The sequence below is a fragment of the Cyanistes caeruleus genome, chromosome 12 (genome assembly GCF_971803275.1).
Source record: "Cyanistes caeruleus chromosome 12, bCyaCae1.hap1.1, whole genome shotgun sequence".
Taxonomy (NCBI): Eukaryota; Metazoa; Chordata; class Aves; order Passeriformes; family Paridae; genus Cyanistes; species Cyanistes caeruleus.
The window spans coordinates 571,798-597,720 of record NC_141712.1 but is presented as its reverse complement, the minus strand read 5'-3'; the positions used below and the strand labels follow the sequence as shown (position 1 = coordinate 597,720).

Below are 25,923 nucleotides of genomic sequence, written 5' to 3'. Positions count from 1 at the left end.
TGTCCCTCCATCCCTTGGCAATTGTCTCTCTCCATCTTTCCTGTAGCTCCTTCAGGCCCTGCAAGGCCACTCTGAGCTCACCCCAAAGCTTCTCCTCTACAGGCTGAGCAGCCCCAGCTCTCCTGGTCTGGCTTCACAGAGAAGGTGCTCCAGTTCCCTCAGCACCTCCATGACCTCCTCTGGACTTGCTCCAACAGTTCCATGTCCTCCTTGTGTTGGGATCACCAGAACTGAATGCAGCAATTCAGGTCTCAGGAGAGCAGAGCACAGGGATGGGATTCCCTCCCCACCCTGCTGCCCATGCTGCATTTGAGGCAGAAGATACAAACAAGAATGTGCTCATTTTCTGGGGAGTCTCAAAGAACTGTAGCCCCTTGTGGAAACTGACAGTAGTCAAATAAGAGATTTTTAGGCTTCAGGCACTGTCTTGAGCCTGTGGGAAAGTGAAGTACACAACTTTCTCACTCTGGCCTGGGAACTCATAAGGAGAAATCAAAACAGTCCCTAGAGAAGGAAAGCAGGTGTTGTCTTGTTGTTTACTTGCAAGAAACAGTCAAGGGATGGCGTTCCTCACTGTCCAATGATGGTGATGTGTTGGTTTGATGACCAATGAAAGTTTTACCTTTTTGGACCTTCTCGGAACTGTCTATGAAGATCTGGAAGAATAAAACAGGCTGTCTTTTGCAACTTAGCTAAGAGTCTGTGTCATTACTATCATCATTCTTAATACAGTGTGACAGCCTCTTTCCCTGCCTTCAGCACTGCTCAGCTACATAGGGTTCCCCGCTGCTGCTCCCTGTGGAAATACTGTTTATGAAAGAGTCTGTCTTGGAGCACTCTGTGTGCTGGATTCAAAGTGAGGTTCAGAGCCAGGAAACTCTGGGTGACTGCAGCCCTTGGAAAGAGTTCTCCTTCATGCTACCATGCAAGTACAAAATATCAAAAAAAATTTAATCTCTTTAACCATGGGAGTCTGGGTCAAGCATCTTGTAAGACTCAAGTAGAATGTTAATGCATTTTAGGCAAAGTTGGGATTCTTTTATATATTCCTCCTACATGAAAATGCATTCATTAAGCCATAGCTCTGGAATTAGCTTATGTTCATCTCTTAGACACAGCACATGTAACTCCACAACAATTCTGTTTAATTAAAAACTGCAATGGTGCAAATTTACGGGGGTGTAAATCCTAGTTTGATTGAAATCATGTGAAAAATTATTATATTAATCTGTATCTAGAGTTCATAAAAGAAAAAAATTTACATTCTCAAAGTCACAGGTATGCAAAGAGAGCTAAAAATCCATTTATCAATTTTCCTACACATATGAATTAAGCCCAGATTACACATTAATACATTTGAGTAAGCAGGGGCAAATATTTACCCATTATTTAGCCATAAGAGCCTGTTTTCAAATTCAATTTCTCCCTTGAAGGTCCTTCCTAGACCTAGAATCCTCCAGTGCTGGCACCAGTCAGAACAACAAAGTCATGGACCATCTATTACCTAAGCAGCTCTGCCAGGTTGTGATATTTCCAATGAAATGAGAGTTTCTTGTGACTTTTGGAGATCCCCCACTCCCACAGGCTGGCTGGTGATCCCAGCTGGAGTGTGAGTAACATTCCATTGCATAACATAGCCCTGCCGCTTGACTCCCATTGGGAACCTGCAGTTCTGCAATGAGAAACAGACCATGGCAGATGCAGGGACAAAGATTTTACCTTTTGTTTAATGGGATTGGTCAGTGGAGCAAGACCAAGAAGTACCTTGAACCTGGCCAGAGTGTTTCTGATGTGTATTTTAATCCATTTTAGAAGAGCTGCACTGGGATGATGCTCTGTGCTAAAAGATCTATTTGGGAATAAACTAGACAAGAACAATCTTATTCTGGATTAAATATTTTCAGGGAAAACATTACACCTGTACCAGAATTCCTCTCCTGTGTAAGAGAAATATCACTAACACTCCATCCTGGTACTCTTGTTGATGTCATGGGGTTTGACATTAACATCTGACATCATGGTCTATTAGCGAAGATTAGGAATATTCTACTGAGGTGGTGACTAATGGACTGCTTCACTTTTTGGGAGAGTTTGGGTTTTGGGAATTCATTTTGCATTGACCGTGAACTGGCAAAAGTGAACTACACACACATCCAAAAGTTTTTGAAGTATTTAAAATATGTTTTAAAATTCCATGAGATTTTCTTTCTCTCTGTTTAATGAAGCACAGGAATAGGAAGAATACACATAGCAGGGGACACCAGTAACACAAACAGTGGTCCAGGAGGAAAAAAGGGATGTAGTTCCTTCATTAAATCTTAACTATTGAGAGTTAAGTTAAAGCATGTCATATTTTTCAAGTGAACAAATGCAATAAGCTTTGTGATACCCTGCATATTTGCAAGCACGCAAAGATAGCTGGGATGCTGCGCTATCAATATTATAACATGAATAAATTCGATAAAATCATTTCAACAGGGAAATTCAGGGAGCTGGTGATGCTTTGTTGCCTCCCAACCTTCACATAAATTTAAAGAGCTCTTTTGAAAGATTTACTATTTATCCCTAAAAATTTCAGCGTTTAACAATGATGAGTAAATGTTCATTGAGGCTGAGGTGGAATTAGTAATTTCTAATAGCAGCAGCATTCCTATTTCCCTATTTCCCCAAAGCTCCATGGATAATCTTTGGCTCTGTAACTCTCTTAGAGAAAACATCCTTCATATAAAAAGAGAAAAATATTCTCGTACAGTTTCCCAGTCCATTTAGGATAATTCCCTACACTATAGGCTATTACTGCTTTATGTATTTGTATTTTACACAGTAATTACACTGTTTCTTTCAGATTACCACATTAAGCTTGGCCTGTAAGAAAATCTGGGCCTATTGGCATTTTTATTTCAGTGACTTGTTGTCACAATCCGCAAGGTGGGATTCGTGACGTGGTTCTTTTATTTGATCTTAGAGTACAAAAGATTATCAGTAAACCAGGGACTCAAACAGCAAAACACACTTTATTGAGTGCTCATTAGCACTAGTATGCAATAGAGGGAAAAGAAGAGAAAACAAAGCATAAGGAAAAGAGAGTAAGTGGATTATAGCTACCAATGTCGAAGTCCACTCAGCCCTTCAACAATGCAGAGTCTTCTGTCTGTTGGGGTGATCTCAAAGGAAAGTAAGTTACGGGGTGTATTTTATAGTCTTTTACAAAGCGAAGGGTGCAAGGCCAAAAACAGAGTAGATTGATGACCATTGCAATGAGGCCCATTGCTCGACGGGGGCAGGTGTGGGGTACAAGTCTCTACTCGCCAGCAGGAGCGAGGGCAGTGTACCATGGTAGCACAGCAAGCACACCTGCAAACAATCACTACAAACATCCACCTCAACCAGGCCAGTCCACAAGTCAACCACAAGTCCCTTGTGATATTCAGGGTCTTTCCTTGTGGTGGTCGTGAGACAGGTGGGAGAATCTTCTACTGTCTCTTACACTTGTAAAGGCATTTTAGTGGGCAGCTCAAACAACTGTCCATTCCCTAGAGATTTTGTAGCCTGAATTACAGTGAAAGGCTGAAGACTGGATTAAATAATCATGCAATAGAGGAATGGGGCTAAATGCCACCAGTAGGATAAACCTGTGTAGATGCACAGAGACCTTTAGCTGTCTCTTTTCAGCTGCCTCACTGCTGTGAACTGCAGGATTGGATTCAGTTATCTACTATGCACCATGAAGTTCTGCAATACTCCCCAAGAAGGAAAACCTGAGCTCAGCCCATCAGTGGGATGGAAATGACATAGAATTTTTAAATTTTTTTTTTTTGTCTTGTCCTTTCAACTTCATTAGCACTTTCCTTTGTAGGTGTTATGACACATACAGCTGATTCTTTAGCTTCAAAATATTTCACCTGCACTATGGTCCCTAAATAAGACAAATAGACAATGATTTGGGTTGGTAGGGACCTTAAAGTCCATCCAGTGCCACCTCTGCCATGGCAGGGACACCTCCCACTGTCCCAGGCTGCTCCAAGCCCCAGTGTCCAACCTGGCCTTGGGCAATGCCAGGGATCCAGGGGCAGCCCCAGCTGCTCTGGGCAAAAACAATTCCTGCCCAATATCCCATCTATCCCTGTCCTCTGGCACTGGGAGCCATTCCCTGTGTCCTGTCCCTCCAGCCCTTGTCTGTAGTAAAACATTTTAGCAGAGTAAAGGCATGATATTTTAGTAAAACCTGCCTGCACAAGCCAGCCTTTGGTATAAGTGATGATATTAAAGGTAGTGTCCTTGAAACTCTCCTGAAGCGAAAATGAAAGAAAAACAATAGCCTTGTGTATTGGGGAAAGAATGTAAACCATATGTATGAGCCAATAGTAGCTTGCTAAGCCCGTGGACCCTGTCGGACCCTATAAATGTGTGCTAAAGATAGAAATAAACAGCGTTCACTCTACTTCTGTGAAGACTCAGTGAATAGTCTGGCGGTTTCTCAATATCTGGCACTCCAATCTGGAACCCCTTGCGGGCAGAGGGGATTCGGTGGTGGAGCCGGTGGAGCGGATCCGTGTGAGGGAAGATGCAGATTCGGATCGGTACTGGGTAGGCGAGCCTACACACGGGGAGATGTGGAATGGAGGCAGGCCGCTGGGGGAGACTGAGGGCAGAAGAGGTGAGGAGGGGTCGCAACCCTCCCCCTGCACATGGCTGCAAAGAATGGATGGGTTTGCGGCAGAACAAACTGCTTCTAAATATTATCATTAAGCAAAGCAAAGCAGTCAAGGATATGGACCTTGAAAAGCTAATTTTATGGGCTAGAGATAATAGGCGTGGGCACCCCCAGGTTTCGCTGCTGCCTTTTGCAGTGGAAGAATGGAAAGACATAGGAGATTTGTTGTGGAAGAAAACGATTACAGGGAAAAGCAAGGACACTCTGTCTCTTGGTCCAACTTGACAGATTGTAATTAATACCTTAAAGAACAGGAAAGTGAGATATGCTCAGGCTGCGAGTGCCATAATTCTACCTGCGTCACAGCAGCTGTTTCTACATCCCACTGCTGGGCGAGCATTCCTGCCTATGCCGCCCTTGGAGAGAGGGAGGGATAGTCAGAGAGAAGAAAATAAGGAGAAAGCAGCTCCACAACAAACACTGAAACAACAAACAGAATCTGTTCAGCAACAGCAGGATGTGATACATCCTGAACTATTTGCTCCACTTTTGGAGACACTTTTAACACCACAATCTTATTTCAGTTCCATCTTTACTACCCTGGAAGAAGAGAAGTCAGCTATAGACAGCTATACTCCCAAACCAGGGAGGCATAGGGGGAAAGCACTGAGGTGTGCGCAGAGAACAAAGGCACGCCCATGGCAGAGGCAGTGCAGAAGAAGTTCCAAGGCCATGCTGGACAAATACCACCAATTACAGAAACAGTTGAGCAGAAACTGGTGGCTCAGACAGCTTCAAAGAGAGACAAAATAGCCAAAAAATTGCTAACTAGATGGTATCTAGTTCTAAATTCATCATGTAATTAAAAGTTAATAATTTGTGATGATCACTATTGTTACCACCTGGCCATGAAAGGCTTTTTGTGTAACATAGCCTGTTTTTGTAAAATTGTGCCCTTTTCTGTCTATCTGTGAACAACGAGAGAAATGTTGAAAGAAAGAACTGCATTTCTAAGTTAACTTTGTGAGGTTTTTTTTTCTCTTTATTTTTCCTCTCTGTGAGAGTATGTTGGGGATGACAGACTTCACTCAAACCTTTTAGAAATAACAGCAGAACAGCAGCAGCAGGAGAGCAGGCAGTTCACCCCCTTGCTCCATCTCTAAGAAAAAACACCGGGACAGTACCCAGTTTGTTAAAAATCATGATTCATTGGGTTTTTAAAATGTTTTTATATAACCTTTTGGAGTTAATTTTGTGTTTTAAGTAATAGTGAGTTTATGCTGTTGCAGTTTTTTTGAGTTTTACTAGAGAAATTATTGTGATTCTTTGAAAGTTCAAAAATCCCCTTTTTAAAAAAGTGTTTAAGGTCATTACTAACAGAAGTAAAAGTTACCTTGCAATAATTAGTTTTAAAACCTAATGTTAAAATATTGAATGATTTACAGCTACTAATGAAATAAACTTCCAATTAATGTTATCTACAAAAGATGTTTATGGTTTAAAAAATAATTAGCTAGGAGAACTTTACTATAAAAGACAAAGTTAAGTTAAAGCATATATTACCCATTTGCTTGTTTTTTCCACAATTTTAATAAGGTAATTTCAATGTGAGTCCTTTTGTTATAAAAGACACGTATAACTGCATATATATCGATTTGGACTTTGCATTTTAGTTAAAAAATTGGACTTGATGTTTCTTAAAAGTGCTACAAAAGCTGAATGGCAACTTGCTTAATCCTGTGTTGTATTTTTTCTCTAGTAAAACTGCACTTGAAAATCCTAACCAACTTAAGCATATACTAGGCAAATTCCTGTTATGAATAAGTATTTTTAGTAACTTTTGCAGTTATTTTGAGTTATTCTCAAAGCTAGATGTCATAGAATCATGATGTATTTGTAACATTTTTATAATTTTTATAGCGAATCCATGTTACTGTTATATTGAGTTTAAAAGGTATATGCCAAACTTTTAGTTGCCTTTTTGTAATCATATTTGATATAGATTAAGTGTTAATAGAATTAAGCCAAGTTAAGTTTCTTTATGTTTAAGTTTGAATGTTTTTAAGTTAAGTTTTATAACTTTGATTTTCTTTTAAGGTTTTATTATTTCCTTCTTTTATAATTAATTTTTATCAGGTTTAAATATTTAATTTAAATTGTTTCAGGTTTTATTTGAGACACTTGTTTAAACTGCAGAGTATGGTTATTTTCCTAGACAGATAAAGATGACTACAACTGAAACAGCTGTGATAGAACACTGATGAACACCTGCTTGTGGATAAAAGTGAATGCAGTCTGTGACACCCTTGATTTCATCAGGAGTTCTATTGTTTGTTGCAATCTATGCAGTTTTTGTTTTTTATAGCTTTATTATTTTTCAGTGTTTTCAGAATTCCAAGGAAATGTATCATTGCTGAGGGTCAGCTGCCATGGGAGAGGCTTCAGATTGAGCCAACAGCTGAATGGTTTAATTGGTCTGGTACCTAAGGCTTCTGATCATTTGCTTTGTACAAATGCATTTTAACAGTTTGCTGTGCTGTAAGCATCTCATAGCTGCTACTGTTGAGAACCTTGTTTTAGAAATGAATTAAGAAGCATCTTTCCAGTTTAAAGCCTAAGGCCCTGGCCAAGCCTTGACTTTACCTGGACAGAATGTTTACCAACAGATCCAGATGATTTCTGTACCAAATCAGTATTTGAGTCACTTTTTGACTCGGCAATTTGACCCTATTAATATGACAGCTGGATCAATTTTGAAGTGAGCTTGGAGAATCATTTCCGGAGGTGGTTATCCAATCCTTCACTGGTTTTTTTGTTTGCTTGAAAACTATGGGATGCTAGTGCATTGTTTCAGTGGTTAATAGTATTGAGAAACTGCCAGACTATTCACTGAGTCTTCACAGAAGTACAGTGAACGCCGTTTATTTCTATCTTTAGCACACATTTATAGGGTCCAACAAAGTCCGCGGGCTTGGCAAGCTGCTATTGGCTAATACATATGGTTTACATTCTTTCCCCAGAATACAAGGCTATTGTTTTTCTTTCATTCTCGCTGCTCAATGAGAGTTTCAAGGACACTACCTCTAATACTGTCATTTATACCAAAGGCTGGCTTGTGCAGACAGGCTTTTACTAAAATCTCATGCTTTTACTCTGTTAAAATGTTTTACTTCATAATAATAATTTTATATTACATATGTTATTAATAATGTTTATTATTTGATTTGTTTTTAACTGCTATAGCTTTTTATTAATTGTGTATATAGTTTTGTGTTGATAGGGATGTGTATGACAGAAGTACATCTCATTTTATTTTTTTCTAAAAAATGGGGGGAATTGATGCCCTAGAAGCATTTGATTAGTGTAATATGTGCATTAGAAATTTGGACCACAATGATGAAATATTTATATCAAAAATTTAGAAAGATTATATAATCTAAATTTACAATTGGGTGTACCACAGCTAAGCCAAAATGATTCATTAACTTCAAGGGGAGAGTGGGTATGTTTTGTCGACAGGTTTAAAAAGGTCACCTGTTCATCTGACCACAATGTCTGCCTCTGAAAACGTGAGATCCAGTGAACAGAGAAGTCACCAACTTGGTACTCCAAACGAGATCAGAGGTGGAACTGCCGAGACATAGTTGTGTCTGAAAACTACACAGACAGTTTGCCAACAGAAATTTTATGTTGTTATCATGATGTTGTGTCTTTACCAATTTTTTCAGTTATTCTCTGTTTTAAGATTTGGAAGGATGTGAAGAACAACCCAAACATTGATGCCCTCAGTCAGTCACTGATGAGCTGCCAGCTGACGTCACATGAGCAGCAGATGTTCTAAGACTGAATCACGTTAAATCATAGTCTGCTTCTAAGAAGAATTTTGTAGATCAAAAAGAGTGTAGAGACTCCATTTGACTGTATTTTTGTTATTGTAACTGCATTTTTATCCTTTAAGCAAATTGCTTTCATGCTTAGATTGCATGAATACCAGAGCACCTGTGTTAGAAGTAGTTAGAGAATAGTTTAAGATAAAAAGTTTTAGTTTGTGTGATAATTGTTATTTGTAAGTTATTGATAATTTTAGAGAAGATATTAGTATAATATTCCCCCTTCACGAGTTAAGGTGAGCATATTTGAAAGTTCATTTAACCTTAAAACCTAGCTGTGATTCTGCAAGCATGGTGTCATTTGCATGGAACCAACTGCTTATAGTAATTGTGTTGTATATAGTCCCGACCAACTGTCTGCTAGCTAACATCCAAAAGTGACAGAACATATGGGTCACTGGCACACCTGACAGGCCAAAAATCAATGTGTCTAAGCCTAGCCACACCTGGAGATCCTTTTCACACCTGTCTCATAGGAGCCCCTGAATGGGATCCTCAAGCATTTAAAAGTTTAGTTAGCAATGAAATTCGACTGAATCAATTGGCAGTGTTGCGAGAGTGTAATCATACTGTTGGCTTCACGTCAACACAACTTGAAGCTTGCTGACAAACAAAAATTATTGAATTTCTCAATGTTACCATAGGGCCCCCAGAAGAAGAATTAGACTTGTTAGGCTCCACCAGTACCTCAGGTGGATGGATAATATTTGAGCCCCTGACAAAAAGCCACTCCAACAAAGTGATGCAACAATGAGATACAGTTAACCCTATAGTTGATCTCATTACTAACACCAAAAATAAAGCTTTATATTCACGGTACAATCTCACAGGACAGTCACCAAGGCGATTACCTACTGCAATGTTCTTAATCTGTGGAGATAGAGCATGGAATGGAATTCCTGCTAGTCCACATGGAGAACCCTGTTACCCTGGGAAACTTACTTTGTTCCATCCAAACTTACACAAATTGTTGAATATAGCTGGTAAAATAAAAAACATCAAACAGTCAAAGCAAAGCCTGAATGAATTACAGTGTGATGATGTTAGAGACCCAGACTATCAAAGCTGTGGCATAATATAGCTAGCCTCCTTTTTTTACTCCAGGAGCAGCTGCTGCTAAAAGCTTGTCAACTCTAAAAAAGCTAGCTTATTAGACCAGGAAAGAACTGAATTTAACATCAACAATGTGAAGTGAACTTTCAGGTGATATAAGTAGTGTATGTCACGCCGTATTGCAAAATCAAGCTGCAATTGATTTCTTGCTCTTGGCACAAAGACATAGTTGTGAAGAGTTTGAGGATGTGTGCTGTTTGAACCTTACTGATTGTTCAGTCTCAATCCACAAACAACTAAGACAGCTACAGAATATGTTACATGCCCTGAAAGAAGATAGTGACCCCATTGGAAGTTGATTCGCCAACTGGGACATCACTAGATGGTTGAAGTGTCTTGTGCTGAAAGGAGAATGAATTTTACTTATGGTATTAATACAGATAGTTATTTCAAGCTGTATGTTATCTTGTATCTGTAAATGTGTAAAATGAATAGCATCTAAAGCCTGGCTTGTGCAAAAAGAGAAAGGGGGAATTGTAGTAAAACATTTTAACAGAGTAAAGGCATGATATTTTAGTAAAACCTGCCTGCACAAGCCAGCTTTTGGTATAAGTGACAGTATTAGAGGTAGTGTCCTTGAAACTCTCCTGAAGCAGTGAAAATGAAAGAAAAACTATAGCCTTGTGTATTGGGGAAAGAATGTAAACCATATGTATTAGCCAATAGTAGCTTGCCAAGCCCGCGGACCCTGTCGGACCCTATAAATGTGTGCTAAAGATAGAAATAAACGGCGTTCGCTCTACTTCTGTGAAGACTCAGTGAATAGTCTGGCGGTTTCTCAATACTTGTCTCCATCTTTCCTGCAGCTCCTTCAGGCCCTGCAAGGCCGCACTGAGCTCAGCCCAAAACTTCTCCTCTCCAGGCTGAACCATCCCAGCTGTGGCAGCCTTTCCTCCCAGCAGAGCTGCTCCATCCCTCTGCTCATCCTGGAGCCTCCTCTGGGCTCTCTGCAGCAGCTCCAGCTCCTTGCTGTGCTGGGCCCAGGCTGGGGCAGTTCTGCAGGTGGGGTCTCACCTGATCAGAGAAGCTCAGAGCTGCAGAGCACTGGGAACACTCTGGTTTTCTACAGCAGACACCGTTGCATTAAGAAGCCCAAAAGAACTTAAGAGTTCTAAAATAATTTTGGAGTGAGGGCAGGTCTCTGGAAGTTGCTTTTATAAAAGTGTAAAGATGTCCTTCAGTGTGTTCTGCTTCTTTCTTTGCTGGATTGTGTGCTTGTGTTTGTGACACAGTGATTATCTTTTAATTACCCTCAGAGTTGTAATTAAAACAAACCAACTTACTAAGTGATCACATAACAGGGATAACTCAGAACAATTAATTTGATTTCAAAGCAAAACAGGCTTCCAGTGCACACCAGAACAATGTGCCTGGTTTTTATTATGACCTTAATTACAGCATGAAGTCATACTTGCTCTTTTTCCTGTGAGCTTGAATTTAACTTAATTCAGTCCTTCTGCACGTTATATAAAAATTCTTTCACTCAATCCAACATTATAATTCATGCAGATCTCTATGTAAACAAGGTTTGGACTTCTCTGTTAATGAAATATGACTGAGTGAGATGGTTGAACTCCTCTTTCTTTCTCTGAAAGATGCGATTTAACTGAAACTGCCAAGAAGCCTATTTTAGCTAGGGTGGACTGATAGAAAACCGAAGGTGTTTTCCTTAATCCATTAATTCCTTGATCTTTGCAATTGGAGTTTGTGGAAAGTCCTTTCCAAATCCAAAGATTAATTACTTTTTACCAAAGAAGAGAAGAAAAAACAAAAAAATTTGGTCTTGAGGAACATAAATAAGCAGTCTTTCCTCATTGTTTCAAACCTTTCCAGATGCTTGTTCTCAGTTACAGCTGCTCTAATTTGGGGAAGAGTAGGACAAGTTCTTTTGATTATGGTAACAGCATCAAGGGTGACAGCTGTTGATAGAGCTCCTGCTCTAAATTTCAAGCAACCTACATAGATCAGAAGTCCCTCATCAGACACTCCTTTCACCCATCATCAGGGAGAAGTAGAGAGAAATAACTGAGTTAATTACTTAACACTGCTTTGCAGACTATGAGTATTATACATGTGTTCAGCACCAATAAGTATTTTTAACTCAAGAGAATTTACTACTAAATATGCTTTAGCTCACTAAGATTCTTTGTCTTTGATATCATAGAGAAAAAGAGAAGAGACATGGGCACAACCCAAATCCCCGGATCTGAATTCTGGATCTGGGACCCAGAAATCTCCAAGATCATTGAATCCAACCTGTGCCTGACTAAACCTTGTTACCCAGCCCAGAGCACTGAGTACCACACCCAGTCCTTCCTTGGACATCTCTGGAGACAATTTCCACGGCTAATCCATATTATTATTAGGAGTGAGCCCAGTTCTGGGTAAGGACCTTTCTCACCACCTCAAAATGTACTGAAGATGAATGCAGATATAATAATGAAGTTGTTATGTCCTGGGGATGAGTAAATAAAATGTTCTGTATCCAGTCTCTACTGAGTGACACAGCAAATACCACACACACAGTAACACAGGCCTGTATTCAATCTTCTCACATTTTCCACACACAATTTATAGCAACTAACTTGGTTCCTGAAATGTAATGGAAAGCTCACAGGGAAAGCCCGGGGATTGGTCTGTGACAGTCTGATTTAAGAAGCAGAAAATAAGAGAGGAAAGGTGAAAAAAAGAACACCAGAGTGAGTAGCTATTTCACAGAGCTGTACATACAGTTCCCGGCATCATGCTGGGACAGCTACTGGCATTTCAAATTTGAGTTTGTGGATGGAATAGCTGTTTTGGACAAGTTTCTGGGCAGATGTGCTTCTGTCTCCCTTACAAACATCAACCAATTGCTCTTGCCAAAATTGTATTCTTCTGAGCTATAAAACTTAGGGGGTCTAAACAAAGCCATATCCTGAAATATTTCAGGGGAAGGAAATGAACTTGGATGAACCTGTTCATAAGCAAGTCGTATTCTCTGCCAGCTGGTGAAATTTCATTAATAAAAAATAACAGGAGAAATCAGAGCCAATGACACTCAAACCCTTCCTTCAAACCCATCATTTAAATGAAAGCTGCCCATCGTTTACTATCTCTTTTAGAAGGACAAACATTTTACAGTGGCAAACCTGATTTAAATGAATTTCTTTAAGAAATTAACCAACAACCTCCACACCTATCCTAAAAACTACATTAATACAGTATTTTTATTCACAGTCATAAATGGGGGATCCTTGTCATTTCACCAGCTTTTCCTAGTATTATGCTATTTAAGCCATTAAAAGTGGTTTGACACTTTATGTAAAATTTCATTTAACAAAACCTTTTTTTTTTGTATTAAAAATAATACAAGATTTATCTGTTGTTAATTTTTTTTCTCTCAGAAATAGTATTTTTTACATGCTTTCTGTGTAGCCTCTAAACCCCACAATTTTATTATCTCATTATTGCAAAATACTATCAATTATTATCATCCCTCGTACCCTTTTTTCTTTTTTATTCTAAACGATTTGCACTGGTCATTGTATAAAAAGGTGGAAGAATTCTGTCAACCTGGATTTTGTGCAGCAAATATGGTAAATGATGTATTTCAACAACAAATGCAGCATAAATGGCGCTACATGCTATAAACTGTCATATTTCTCTCTCCCCTTATTCCTGTATGTTACTGAAATTTCTGTTCTCTCTTTTATCCCACATCCAATCTCACTGTGCATTGGACCTTTGGGATATAGCCATGTCCCTCTGGGGAAAAAGTAAACCATTCTGGCTATTTATAACATTATTTAAATACTGTATTTTACCCTGGATTATTGAAACCAATAAAAAAATGTGAACAATGACACATTGTTGATTAATTTACAAGTACTTTTAAACACGTTCCTAAAAGAATGGAATTTATAAAATGGTGAGAGAAAAAAGGGAAAACACTTCAAATACTTTCTGTATGCAGCTGACCCCTTTGTGGCTCAAATAATTTTGATTTATTTACCTATTAATCTATCCTCATGTGTTTTAATGTCTTAATTATGAAGAAGTGCTTAGAAAGACTTACCCAGCCCTGTGGTTCCCACCTGGTAAGTGCAGGTACAAGCACCTCTAATCCATTTCAGAGCAAAACAAACCAGCTGAACTTTAAAACCCAGTCTGATTAAAAGTGGAAACCCCCTTTACCCACTGCCAATTGTTGCAAAGATAAGGTCCTGGTTAAATTCAGCAATTATGTTGGCTCTCACCTGATTCTAAGGAATCATTGCAGATGATGAGGCAAAGGAAAATGACTTTCCAATGGCATCCCCTCCATCATTCCTGCTGCATTCCAGTTCTGTTTGGGAATGCCATCCTGCTGGATAGGTGAACTAAAGAATTGTCAAAGTTTACTTGAATAGATCTCATGCCAGCTATGTGAGCAGCTGGGAGAACTCAGACACTCAGAAAGCAAACTGGGAATTTTCCTATTTGTACATGTTCAGTTATAAATTCAGGCTTGAATTTTAAACTGTATATATTTGGTTCATGTATTATTTTCACTGTACATGTTTTTTATGAAAGGCACTTCTGAAGGATTTTTAAGGTGTCTCACAGTCCCCTTCAACATCATCTTGTTCTTTTTGGTAATGCAACATATTTTATTTATCCTAATGTTTGACACTCTTCTTTTTCTTGTCCACCTTTAAACTTTTTTATCAGGTGTTTTTGCACTTGCCTTTGCTCTTTAATCTTCCTACTTCACCTTTGGTCCAAATATTTTACACCTTATAGATGTCTCTTTCCAACACTTTATTTTCATCTCTATTGGATTGGGGCTTTTTTGTCATAGTATACTCACTGCTAGATGAAAGACCTTCATTTATCTTTCAACACTTTCCATTTCCTTTCTATGTCTTTCTTACATTGATTTTTCTCACCTTCTCCTAAGAGAAGGTCAGCAGATTCTCCATCAGCCTTTTCTTCTATTTTGTCTCCTTTGAGTCCAAATGCAAACTTAGCATGGCTATGGTAATTAAACTTTTGAACTTTATTTTCATTGGTAACAGGATATGGCGAGCAGCATTTTGAATTGATTTATTCTTAGGAATAAAGAGACAAAATGTAATAAATCTTCATTCTTTTGTAGCAAATTACTTGTATTAATGATCAACACAAAAATATTGATAGAATTAAAAAATTAAAGACAGAATGAGCCATATTTGCATTTGTGCGTAGCAATGCACTACATCCAGGTCCCTAAAGCAGCTTGTGCGCACAGGTGTGGGGTGCGAGGCCACTAGAAGGCTGATGAAGGATGGTGTTGGGATGGGTTCTTGTTTGGAGATAATGAAAGCTGGTTTATTAAAATGACAATAGGGTACAGCTCCAAATAAGATCCAGAGACAAGAACGAGGATAGGCTGAGGATCCAGAATGATACACGAGGTAAGATGGGGAGGTTCGGAGGGCAAGATCTAAAGGGAGTAGGGAAAAATGGTGCTTAGGAGAGGTTAGGGACAGGGACAACCACTGGGGATTGACAAGGCGCGGCACTGCAGCAAAACAGGCCCAATAGGGGTTCAAGGAAAGAAGAACATTCTAGAGGGTATGCATAAATGGGAAATGGGGACCAAACAGGGGAGGTCAGGGCCAATGGGCCAATGGGATAACAACTAGGAAAGAATTAACATCTGAATGCAAAGGCCTGTGGGAAAGAGGCTTCTCTCACCCCAACCTTGGGAATTATTACTTATTACAACCTTTCAAGGGTCAAGGGATGAAGCCCTTAGGCCTCCACATTTGTCATTTGCAGAGCTCTGACAGTCACTAACAGGTAGGTAAAAGACTAAATAAAAAATCTGGAAGACAATTTTGAGTAAAAGTTTATGGAAAGTTTGGGCAAGTCTTTTGGAAGCCTAGTTTGAATTTCTTTCATTTTAAAGGCCTCTGGATCAACCACATACTAACTATGGGGAAAAGATATTCTAGAAGCTGTGCTTTAACAGCCCACAGATTAATTTCTGAAATAATTTTGCTCCCTGATTTGAAATCCTGGTCTCCATAAACAGAGCTTCCTCTTTTAATCACAGAATTCCAGGTTGGGTGAGGCTGGAGGGGCCCACAGGGGCTCCTCTGGTGCCACCTCCCTGCTCCAGCAGGGCCATCCCAGAGCCCAGGGCACAGCAGTGTGTCCATGTGGCTCTGCAATATCCCCAGGGAGGAGACTGCACAGCCTCCCTGCACAATCTGCTCGGGGCTGGGCACTGCCCAGGGCACAAGTTCTGCCTCCTGTGCAGGGCAGGGCCTGGGCTCAGCCCCTGCCCGTGGCTCTGGTGCCATTGCTGGGCCTGGAGCAGAGCCTGGGCCTGCTCTGCCCCTCCTGTACCCAGGGACAGTCAGGGGTGGACAGGGACAGACAGGGACACACAGGGACAGCCAGGGACAGCCAGGGACAGCCAGGAACACACAGGGACAGCCAGGGACAGACACAGGAACAGACAGGGACAGACACAGGGACAGCCAAGGACAGCCAGGGACACACAGGGACACACAGGGACAGACACAGGAACACCCAGGGACAGCCAGGGACACTCAGGGACAGACACAGGGACAGCCAGGGACACTCAGGGACAGACACAGGGACAGCCAGGGACTGACACAGGGACAGCCAGGGACAGCCAGGGCTGAGGGCCCCTCTCAGCTGGGGCTCCTCTCCAGGCTGAGCAGCCCCAGCTCCCTCAGCCTCCCCTGGGCACCGAGATGCTCCAGGCCCTTCCTCAGCTCCAGGAGCTCCTGTCCCTGCTCTGCTGAGGATCCGGAGCTGGACACAGCACTCCAGAGGTGCCTCCAGGGCTGGCCACAGGGGCAGGATCCTTCCCTGACCTGCTGGAAAGGCTCTTCCCCATGGCCCCTTGGCCCCAGGACACTGCTGGCTCAGGGACAGCTCTGTGTCCCCAGCACCCCCAGGTCCTTCACTGCAGGGCTGTTCCAGCAGGTTTCCCCAGCAACTGCTGGTGCTTAACTTTTTCTTGCCAAGGAACAGGATCTGCACTTGCCTTGGTTGATCTTCAGATGTTTTTTCCCTGCCCAACTCTCCCAGCTGTCAAGGCCCCCACTGACTGGGGAATCGGCCACTCCCAGTTTTGTGCCTTGAAATGGACTGGGAGCAATGGAACAATGTAATGGAATGAAAGCAGTGGGTTTTTTCAGTGACTGGATAATTAAGAGAGAAACAGCAGCAAGCTGTGTAGCTGTGTGAGTGTATGTACCTGGAACAAGAATTAAATGAAAGAAGCTATCAGTTGAAATAGGTTTTGGATAGCAAACCAGGGCCACAAGGAAGACTGAACATGAACTATTAAAAGACCACATGTAAAATAATTTAATGCAAAAATTTGCCAGTGCTCAGGAGATGTTAAGGAGCCACTGTAGCCCTCTTATAACCCATCACTTGTTTGTCAGCTCTGTTCTACTACTGGGAGTAAATAGAAAAAAATATCTTGTGGGCAGCACTTGATAACAACACAAACCAACCCATCCACCCCCATCCAGACTAGACACACCAAATAACCAACATGGGGAGAACACATTTTTCACCAAAATTATGTAGAAAATACAGAACAGCATATCTAGAGAACAGCATTTATCAAAGATTAAATCATTCTGCATTCCAACAGATGTTGATCGTGACAACATGGTTAACAGACTGTAGGACGCAAATCTTGGTTGATTTTTGCTACTGTTCCCCCTGTCTGAGTCTATTCCTTTTGTTTTCTGGAATTATGATGATGTGGCAGCAGAATACAAAGCTTTTCTGGTGATATTACTGATGACATGGGAGAAAGTGCCACAGAAAAGCAGAACAAAATCAGAGCTAGGGGAAAAAAATAAAGAAGCTTCCTAGAGGATGTCTTAAGATTTTTGTTTTACAGTATTTCCAATCTTTGCTAATTTTGAGCCATCATTGAGGATTCATCTATGCTAGTGGAAACAGAAGCATGATCCATAGGGAAATTCAGATGCACTCTCGGAAAGTAAGAAAGTGACCTCAGAAAGGTCTTAGGAGTATTGTTCAATTCTGAACCTACCGATGTATTAAAAAGTTAAGCCATGCTGGAAGAGATTATTTACCTTTTACATTAAAGTATTAAAGTTATACATTTCATTTTATCAACATATTATCAGCACCATGTTATCACCATATTATTCAGTCACCCAGTCTGACTTGATCCTTTGGGAAATCTTAAAATTCTATGAAGTTTTCTTTAGTCTAAGAAATTTTCTGTTATCAGCAACATTCACAAGCCATCCACCAAACCAATAATAAATATACTGCAGAATGTCAGGCTTGATGTTGTTACCCAGGCCAGCCACTACTAACTGCTTTCCACTCTCAGAAAATTTATCTGCAGTTTCCAGGAAAGTGTGTCTTTTCCAGCAGGTCGCCTGCCTGCTATGTCATACTGTGATAACTCAATGCAAGTCACATAATTACATCATGTAACTTTATATCATTTGACATGGCTGAGGCAACCTAACATAAAATATCACAGTATAAAGCAACAGCTGGAAAATTTAAACATTGCTTTATTTCCCCCCAAAAAAGGAATAGTAGGAAAAAACCCGAAACAAAACAAAACCATAATATTTATTTTTTCAACCCTAGCCTGTGAAGGGGGAAAAAAAGAGAAAGGTATAGTTTGTCTAAAGTACTGATTTTTATATATGTAACTAACACGGAACTGACAGTGTCTTCACTAAAACCTGAATCTAGAAGCTTCTTGGGAAATGAGCTGTTGTTGTGATCAGAGCCAGACCTCAGCAAACTATCAGGACTGCATTTTAAAAGAGAAGATGTGCACTGTTATATTAGATTAAACCTGTGTATGTGCTGCTCCGCCTATGTAGAAGGCATTCTGATATATGTGCAATTCCATGTGCTATTAACACCCTAGGACATGAGTAAAAACAGATTACAGTGCTAAAGAAACAGACATTTTGGTAGCTTCATTTACTTGTGTCATTATAAAATCAGTAATTGCACGCTGATGTAACAAATTGTAATTCTCCTTATTTTCCTGTCTAAAAGAGGATGAGAACTACAAGGTAAATTTTTAAATAGTATTAATATTTTATTAATATAATATTGCTATTATTTTATTTTAAAAATTATTTAAATATTTTAAATAATATGGCTCATCCACAGTTCTCCTTCCTACAATCTCTTTGGTTTGAAAAATGGCAATTTTACCCTTGTGCTTTCAGAAGATCAAAAAAGGAGTCTATTTTCAATTCTTTTCAAAACAATGAATTCAGCATTCAGAGGGGAAACTAATTTTGTGGAGACAAGGAATATTGTGACTGCAGAGAAATATGATATAGAAGGGAAGCTGAGATTGATGTGAGCTGAAACAATGAAATATGACTATAAAGGGAGTTTATATTAATAAAAACCACACTCAGCTGAAGGTGAGACAGGAGTTGATGTGGACATTCCCACCTGGATAGCTGGCTAATGGCATTGACTGCTGGAGTTAAATGCCAAGGCACACTGATATGGGTGATCACAACTGACAGGGAACACCAACAGCAGCAGGAGATTTGAGACAAAGTACATTTATAATACATATGAAGGTATTATATGGAGCTAAGGATACTAGGGAAAAGGGACTAATAAAAGCTGCTGGAGCTGAAAGCTCTGTCCTAAACTGAAGGACACAGACTGCCTTGTTTGGGTTTAGACTTCATGTTGGTTACAGCAATACAAATAGGTATTTGCTTAGACTGAAAATAAATGCTGTTCCCTCTTTTATATCTCAGTCTTTGGTTCCATAACAGACATGCTAAAATATGATTAGATCTCTTCAGCACTATTTTTCTTGAATATAGACACAGTGGAATCAAAGGTAATCAACGACCTGAGGAAAAGCCTCTGGAGCTCAAATAGGGATTTCAGACTGGCACTTAATGGAAAAGACACTTCATCAATTTGTGTATGTTCAGCCTCAGGAAGATATGGCTGAGAGGGGGCCCTCAGCCCTGGGTGTCCCTGGGTGTGTCCCTGGCTGTCCCTGTTTCTCCCTGGCTGTCCCTCGCTCTCTCTGGGTGCTCTGCTCCAGGCTCAGCAATGGCACCAGAGCCACGGCAGGGGCTGAGCCCAGGCCCTGCCCTGCACAGGAGGCAGAACTTGTGCCCTGGGCAGTGCCCAGCCCCGAGCAGATTGTGCCGAGAGGCTGTGCAGTCTCCTCCCTGGGGATTGCAGAGCCACATGGACACACTGCTGTGCCCTGGGCTCTGGGATGGCCCTGCTGGAGCAGGGAGGTGGCACCAGAACAGCCATTTCAGCCTGACCCACTCAATGATCAATGTGCAGTCTGCATCTATTTTGGATACTGAATGGTAGAGGAGGAAAAGAAGGATCAGAAAATCAGTCTGCAGAGAGAGGAACAAAACCTGGTGGTGTTTAGTAGGAGGGTGTGTAATAATAATGATCAAAGGTGCAGCCAAACAGGACCATCAGCTACTGGAATTCAGCTGCACAGTGACCTGTACTGAGCATGGATTAAATCTGTAATCTTTATCCAGTGTCTGGGGAAAAAAATGCAAGTTTAAAAAGTGGAGCTTGAATGTAAGGACACAATTTTGTATTTTTCTCTAGTGAAGCAGACAATTTCCCCTGAGATGTGTGAGGAAGTAGATTCTGAGCTGGCACAGAAAGCCAGTCATGCACAGCCAATACCCTTTTTGTACTCTTTGACAGCCAAAATGTGCATCTAAACAGGATTTGTATTCCAAGGAAAAGGGATTTTTGGATTTGACTGCTCCTGGATGTAGTGGGAGAAATGACAGTGTCTTTACATGTGGAAATTGGAGTCACTCTGAACAACAGCTTGGATATTAATAGTGAATTACTTGTTTCAGCATCTACTTGATTCTTATGACAATAGCCATAATTGCTATCTAATTTCTGCTGTTCCAGACAGAAAATGGCTAAACTGCCAATCCAGAGAAGCCCAGAATGGGTTGGAAAGGATCTCAAAGACCATCTTGTTCCAGCCTCTGCTATAGCAGGGGCATCTTCCACTATCCCATCCTGCTACAAAGACCATCCACCCTGACCTTGGGCATTGCCAGGGATCCAAGGGCAGCCAGAGTTTCTCTGGATACCCTGTGCCACGGCCTCCCCACCCTCCCAGGGGACAATTCCTCCCAATATCCCATCTAACCTTCCCTCTGGCAGTGGAGCCATTCCCCACCGACTGACTGAGAGAATCGGGCCTTCAAAGGAGGGGTGCAAAAAGTAGCCTAAGCAAGAAGCTTTAGCAAAAAGAAATCCAAGACCGAGCAAAAAGAAGTCAGAGTCCAAGATGAAGTCACTGAAGTCCAAGCGAATAATGGGTTGAAGTTGTTTATTGAAGTAGTTTATTGTTTTCAAAGTACACATACTGTTTCAAAGTTCATATACTATTTCAAAGTTTATATGCTCTTGCAGCCCCAAGCAATGACAGCCCCAAGCAAAAATTTCCCACCAGTTACTGAATCAGCCTATTGTTTGCATTACTTGATGGCCTTACAAAACTACATAGTTTCAAAAACCTTGATAGCAGCATATGTTGTTGTAATAGGTTTAGTGCTGGCTAAAAGCACCAGTGCACCTACTAGAATTATTTACTCATTTCCTGCTGTAAAGTATGAATTAGGAGGAGGGCAAAGAAGGCTCAAAACCCAAAAAGTATAAATAAAACTTTATTAACAGAACTAAAAGAAGAAGAAGAATCAGAATAAAACCTTCAGAACACTTCTCCTTCCCTCTCCACAAATTCTGTTCTTTCCCAACTGACAACGTAGAGACAAAACCTGGGATTTTCAATCAATTACCACCTTTATAATAGTCTTTCTTCAGTTCTTGTAGGGAGAGGGGTTTCTCTCAACATGCCATGGAGACTTCTCCACAAGAAGCAGTTCTTTCATGGCTTTTTAATTTCCAAGGATAGCAGCGACCTGGAAAATCTGCAGTCATGAAGTTTCTCCCATTTTCACAGCCTTCCCACAGCTGAGTTCATGGGCTATATAAACTTATTATTATATTATTTTATTATATATAACATGTTTTTATTAATGTTAATATTGCTATTATTTTTACTATAAAGCTTATAAAATATAATTAACTTTATTATTATAAAGGTATTATTTTACAGATGAGCTGTTCAAAAGCAAAAGTTCTCTTCATATATCTCTGAAATCATCTTCATCTCTGCGAACAGAGGCCGCCTTCTCTCCCTGGGCCAAAGGGTCTTCATCGCTCTCTCTCTGTTCAAGCTTCTCATGGGATCACAGCTACCTCAGCATCTGCTTTGCTTCATTATGGATGCCTCTGCTCACATCTACAGTTTGAACACTCTAACCCCCCATACTTTCTGCCTCAGTTTTGGAAGACAGGTGATTGTCCAAAATTACTTCTTCGGCGAAGCAGGTATGAACAGTCCTGCTTTTACCCAAAAACCTTTAGGCATGTGTTTCAATCTACTGGAGGTGGTTTGGGCTTTCTGAGCTTCTTCTGAATCTAAAATATGCTTGTTTTGCTGCATGAAGTGCTCATACATAAAATAAATTCATGGGTGTCTCGGTTCTAGAAGACAGGTGTCTGCTAGGGAGAGCAGGAGCCTCCCTTGGGATGAAAGAATGTAGACCCCCTCCCTCTGAATTATTATAATTTTGAAATCAAGGGGCTCTCAGGCATAGATCTGGGGATAGGAATAGCAGTTCTTTACTAGTGTGTATAACGAGGCACACAAACAAAAATAACTACAGCGTTAACAACAAAACAGAACCAGGGGCCCCGTGACAGCTTTCTCTGCTGAGACGGGAAGGGATGGAGGAGAGGCTTTGCTTCACAAACCCCCTCGGGAGGGCAGTCCCGGTGCTCCTGCAGGGCTCTGAGGAACACTCAGCTGGAACAGCAGGGATGAGCTGAGATCCTGGGCCGGTGGCTGAGGTGGATCAGCAGGGATGAGCTGAGATCCTGGGCCGGTGGCTGAGGTGGATCAGCAGGGATGAGCTGAGATCCTGGGCCAGTGGCTGAGGTGGATCAGCAGGGATGAACTGAGATCCTGGGCCGGTGGCTGAGGTGGATCAGCAGGGATGAGCTGAGATTCTGGGCCGGTGGCTGAGGTGGATCAGCAGGGATGAACTGAGATCCTGGGCCAGTGGCTGAGGTGGATCAGCAGGGATGAGCTGAGATCCTGGGCCGGTGGCTGAGGTGGATCAGCAGCTCCACGGTGGTGGCTGCTACTGCCACATGTCCTAGCAGGACAGGGGGTGTGAGGTCACCAATGAAGAAGGAAGAAGGAGAAGAAGAAGCAGCATCTCTGTCTGGGTGATGGCGAAATTCCCTTCTCTCCACAGCAACAGCTCCCAGCGAGTGTCCTGCTCTGAAGCTGAAGAAAGCAGCCAGGCCCCAGCTGCCCCCGCCCTCCCTTCTTCCTGCCCCAGTTCCACCCTGGACCCAGCTGAACTCTTTTTGTTTCTCAGGCACCCAATAAGTACCAGCAGTAAGGTTTCCCTGCAACTAATGAGCAAAAAATTCCGTAGATGAGATGGAACAAAAGGAAGACACCCAACCCCCAACACTGGGCTTATCTGTCTTTAAAATGTGAATCTCAAAGAGGTGGACCTACTTTTTAAATGGTTTAATAGGTTGTCAGTTCTCAAAGCCAACCAGCTATTGTTTTTTTCCGGGCGCAGAGGAAGCTCCTAGCAGCTTCACTCAGAAAAATCATTTCCATGGGTGGCTTCCTCCCTCCTCACCAAATATCAATTATTGCAAAACCAGCACAGTTGTATTTTTCTAGCTGTTCCCTTCAAATGGGTTGCCCATCCCATGGAATGGTTGGTACCTGACCAAGGCCAGAACATCAAGCTCAACTGTCCTCTCTGTTCCATCCCCCATTTGTTTTCCCATATTTCCCCCTTCCTTTTGCATCAATAAAGTTTTCTTTATTGATTTGTCAATCAATCTCTGTAAATACAAGGCACTGCAACAATTATTCACAAAGTAACACCCAAAGCATAAACAGCTACTTTAACTAAGCTCTTTATCCAGCTGCCAAGCCCCCAGTCTCCTGAAAGCTGTCCCAACCAATCTAAGCTGTCATCAACTTGTCTCTCAGCGTATCACACTGATAACAGGCAGCTTGCCTTCTGTGAGATGCACAACACCACGACACTCCACATTCAACACATTTACATTCAACCCAAGCCTGGGGATGCCCAGTATGACAAACTAAGCAGGGAAAAGAAAGTAGCAGTCCTGCACTGAGTTCCCACTCAAAAGCAGTGACTATTTGGCTGGGATCAGCCAAATCTAAATCTAAATCCCAATCTAAAGCAAGGACAAAAGGAAATTGGATTGGATTGAAAATAAATGCTGTTCCTTCTTTTATATCTCAGTCTTTGGTTCCATAATGGACATGCTAAAATATGATTAGATCTCTTCAGCACTGTTTTTCTTGAATATAGACACAGTGGAATGAAAGGTAATCAAAGGTGTGTGGCTCACCAGTTCTGAAGTGAATGACCTAATCTTGGTGACTTTAAAACCTCTAAATAACCCAAACAATCTTCCCAAGAACATAAGTCTGTTTGTCATCATACAGTTGCTGATGAGGCTCCTCTCACAGGTATTCTCAGAGAGCGAAATCACAAATCTTCAGAGGCTGATTTCAGGGCCGGATCCTTAGGTGGTGTTGCCAAGGATTCTCGGAGTGGTTTCACACTCCGTGCCGGAATCCACCTTGGTCTAGCTTCAACACTGGGAGCGGGATGGCAATTAGGTAATTTTTCTTTTCTCTAGGCTTCATTCTCTTGAAAGCAATTGATGTTTGTCTAGACAAGAAGGTAACTACTTTGGATCTATTGGTGATAAAACACATACATACCTTCTCCCTAGATTGGTAAATCAGTTAGGCCTTATTATTGTACACTCAATTAAAAATCTTTTTTGTTTCTCCCCATGCAAACTTTCAAAGCAGTATTGCTCTGTTAGGGATCAAGTTTGATTTGATTTGCTTTGCTTTCAAAAATTTTTCAGTGTCAATATTAGTGTAAACGTTCTTGAGGAGCTATACTCCCCCTTCTTTTGTTTTTTATCAATATGTGTCTCTTGTTAGAAACATAAAGGCAACATAAAAAGCAAAACAACATGTAGTAAAACAATAAACTCACACCAAGCAAAAATAAACCAGATAATACACACAATTAGTAGTATATGAGAAATAAAATGGTGATTTAATACAATGCATTATCAATTCCTTAACACTGTACCATTACCCAGAGTCTGCAATAAATGACAAGCCTCATTATAGAGTGAAAGCTTGGAAATCCATTCCCGGGTAAGATTTCCAAGTGTCCTGGGTTGATTATGATGTTAAAATGTATCCCCATTCATCCACCTAACCCAGACACAGATTTTGTATTCTTAAAATTTCATCTAAGAGTAAAAGTGAGTGGAAAAGAAGCACCGAGTCTGTTATCAGAGACTGTACTTGCTCCCCCCGCATCGGGAGTTTTGACTACAGCACAGACAGACAACAAGACACAGATCGCTTTGGCTTTCCAACTAGCCAGAGCAGAGAGGTCTTCCTGGACTCTTTTCCTTGAACGAATCGAACCTGCTCTGAACTGGGGACTCGAGGGAGCACAGGGAGCTTGCACCCGTGGACTACCAGGAGCCCAGCCTGGGCAGCGGCATTTTCCAGCGCCAGAGGGACTGATAACAGAGCCAACACCCCCAGGAAAGAGACCCTCTGAAGTTTGTCATCTCTTCTGAAAGGCGAGAGGTTTTGTAATTTGATATGGTTCATTCTTGTGCTGGGTAGTGCTGTGCCTGTGAAATAAACAGGTTTTTTCCACTTCTCTCAGAGAAATCTCTTCCTGAACCGGTTGGGGAGTGGAAGAAAAGGGCCACGTGGGTTTGCTTCCCGGGAGGTGGGGAGCCCCACTGGAGGTTTTCTCCCAAATTTGCCCTAAACCAGGACACCAAGTTCACTCCAAAGGGAGTTCCATCTCCTATAGGTTCAAAATTGGCAGGTCAAAATGACCTAAGTACAGCTTTGGTGCAGAAAACACCTGAGTTTGTTGGATACTTCCTGACCAGCTAAGGCAAAGACTTGGCCAGGGCCCAGGCCTTAACTGGAAGAGTCTCCCTAATATATTCTAAGCACTGCTCATTAACAGTAGTTAGGAAAGTTTCTTAAAATAATACGTCTTGTAGATAGATATACAACAGTATGTGAAG

General features: G+C 41.2%; 1 protein-coding gene across 1 annotated transcript in view; it reads left to right on the top strand.

Annotated features, from left to right (window-relative positions):
• LOC147650778 (uncharacterized) overlaps positions 1-25,541 on the top strand; it is a 64,376-nt gene extending 38,835 nt beyond the window's left edge. The window contains exons 2-5 of the mRNA XM_086848187.1: positions 4,466-4,657; positions 11,822-12,041; positions 21,893-22,101; positions 23,034-25,541. Of these exons, the coding sequence (XP_086704313.1) occupies positions 4,466-4,657; positions 11,822-12,041; positions 21,893-22,101; positions 23,034-23,170 (758 nt within the window). The 3' untranslated portion in view covers positions 23,171-25,541. The remainder of the gene's footprint in view (positions 1-4,465; positions 4,658-11,821; positions 12,042-21,892; positions 22,102-23,033) is intronic.
• The last annotated feature ends 382 nt before the right edge of the window (positions 25,542-25,923 follow it).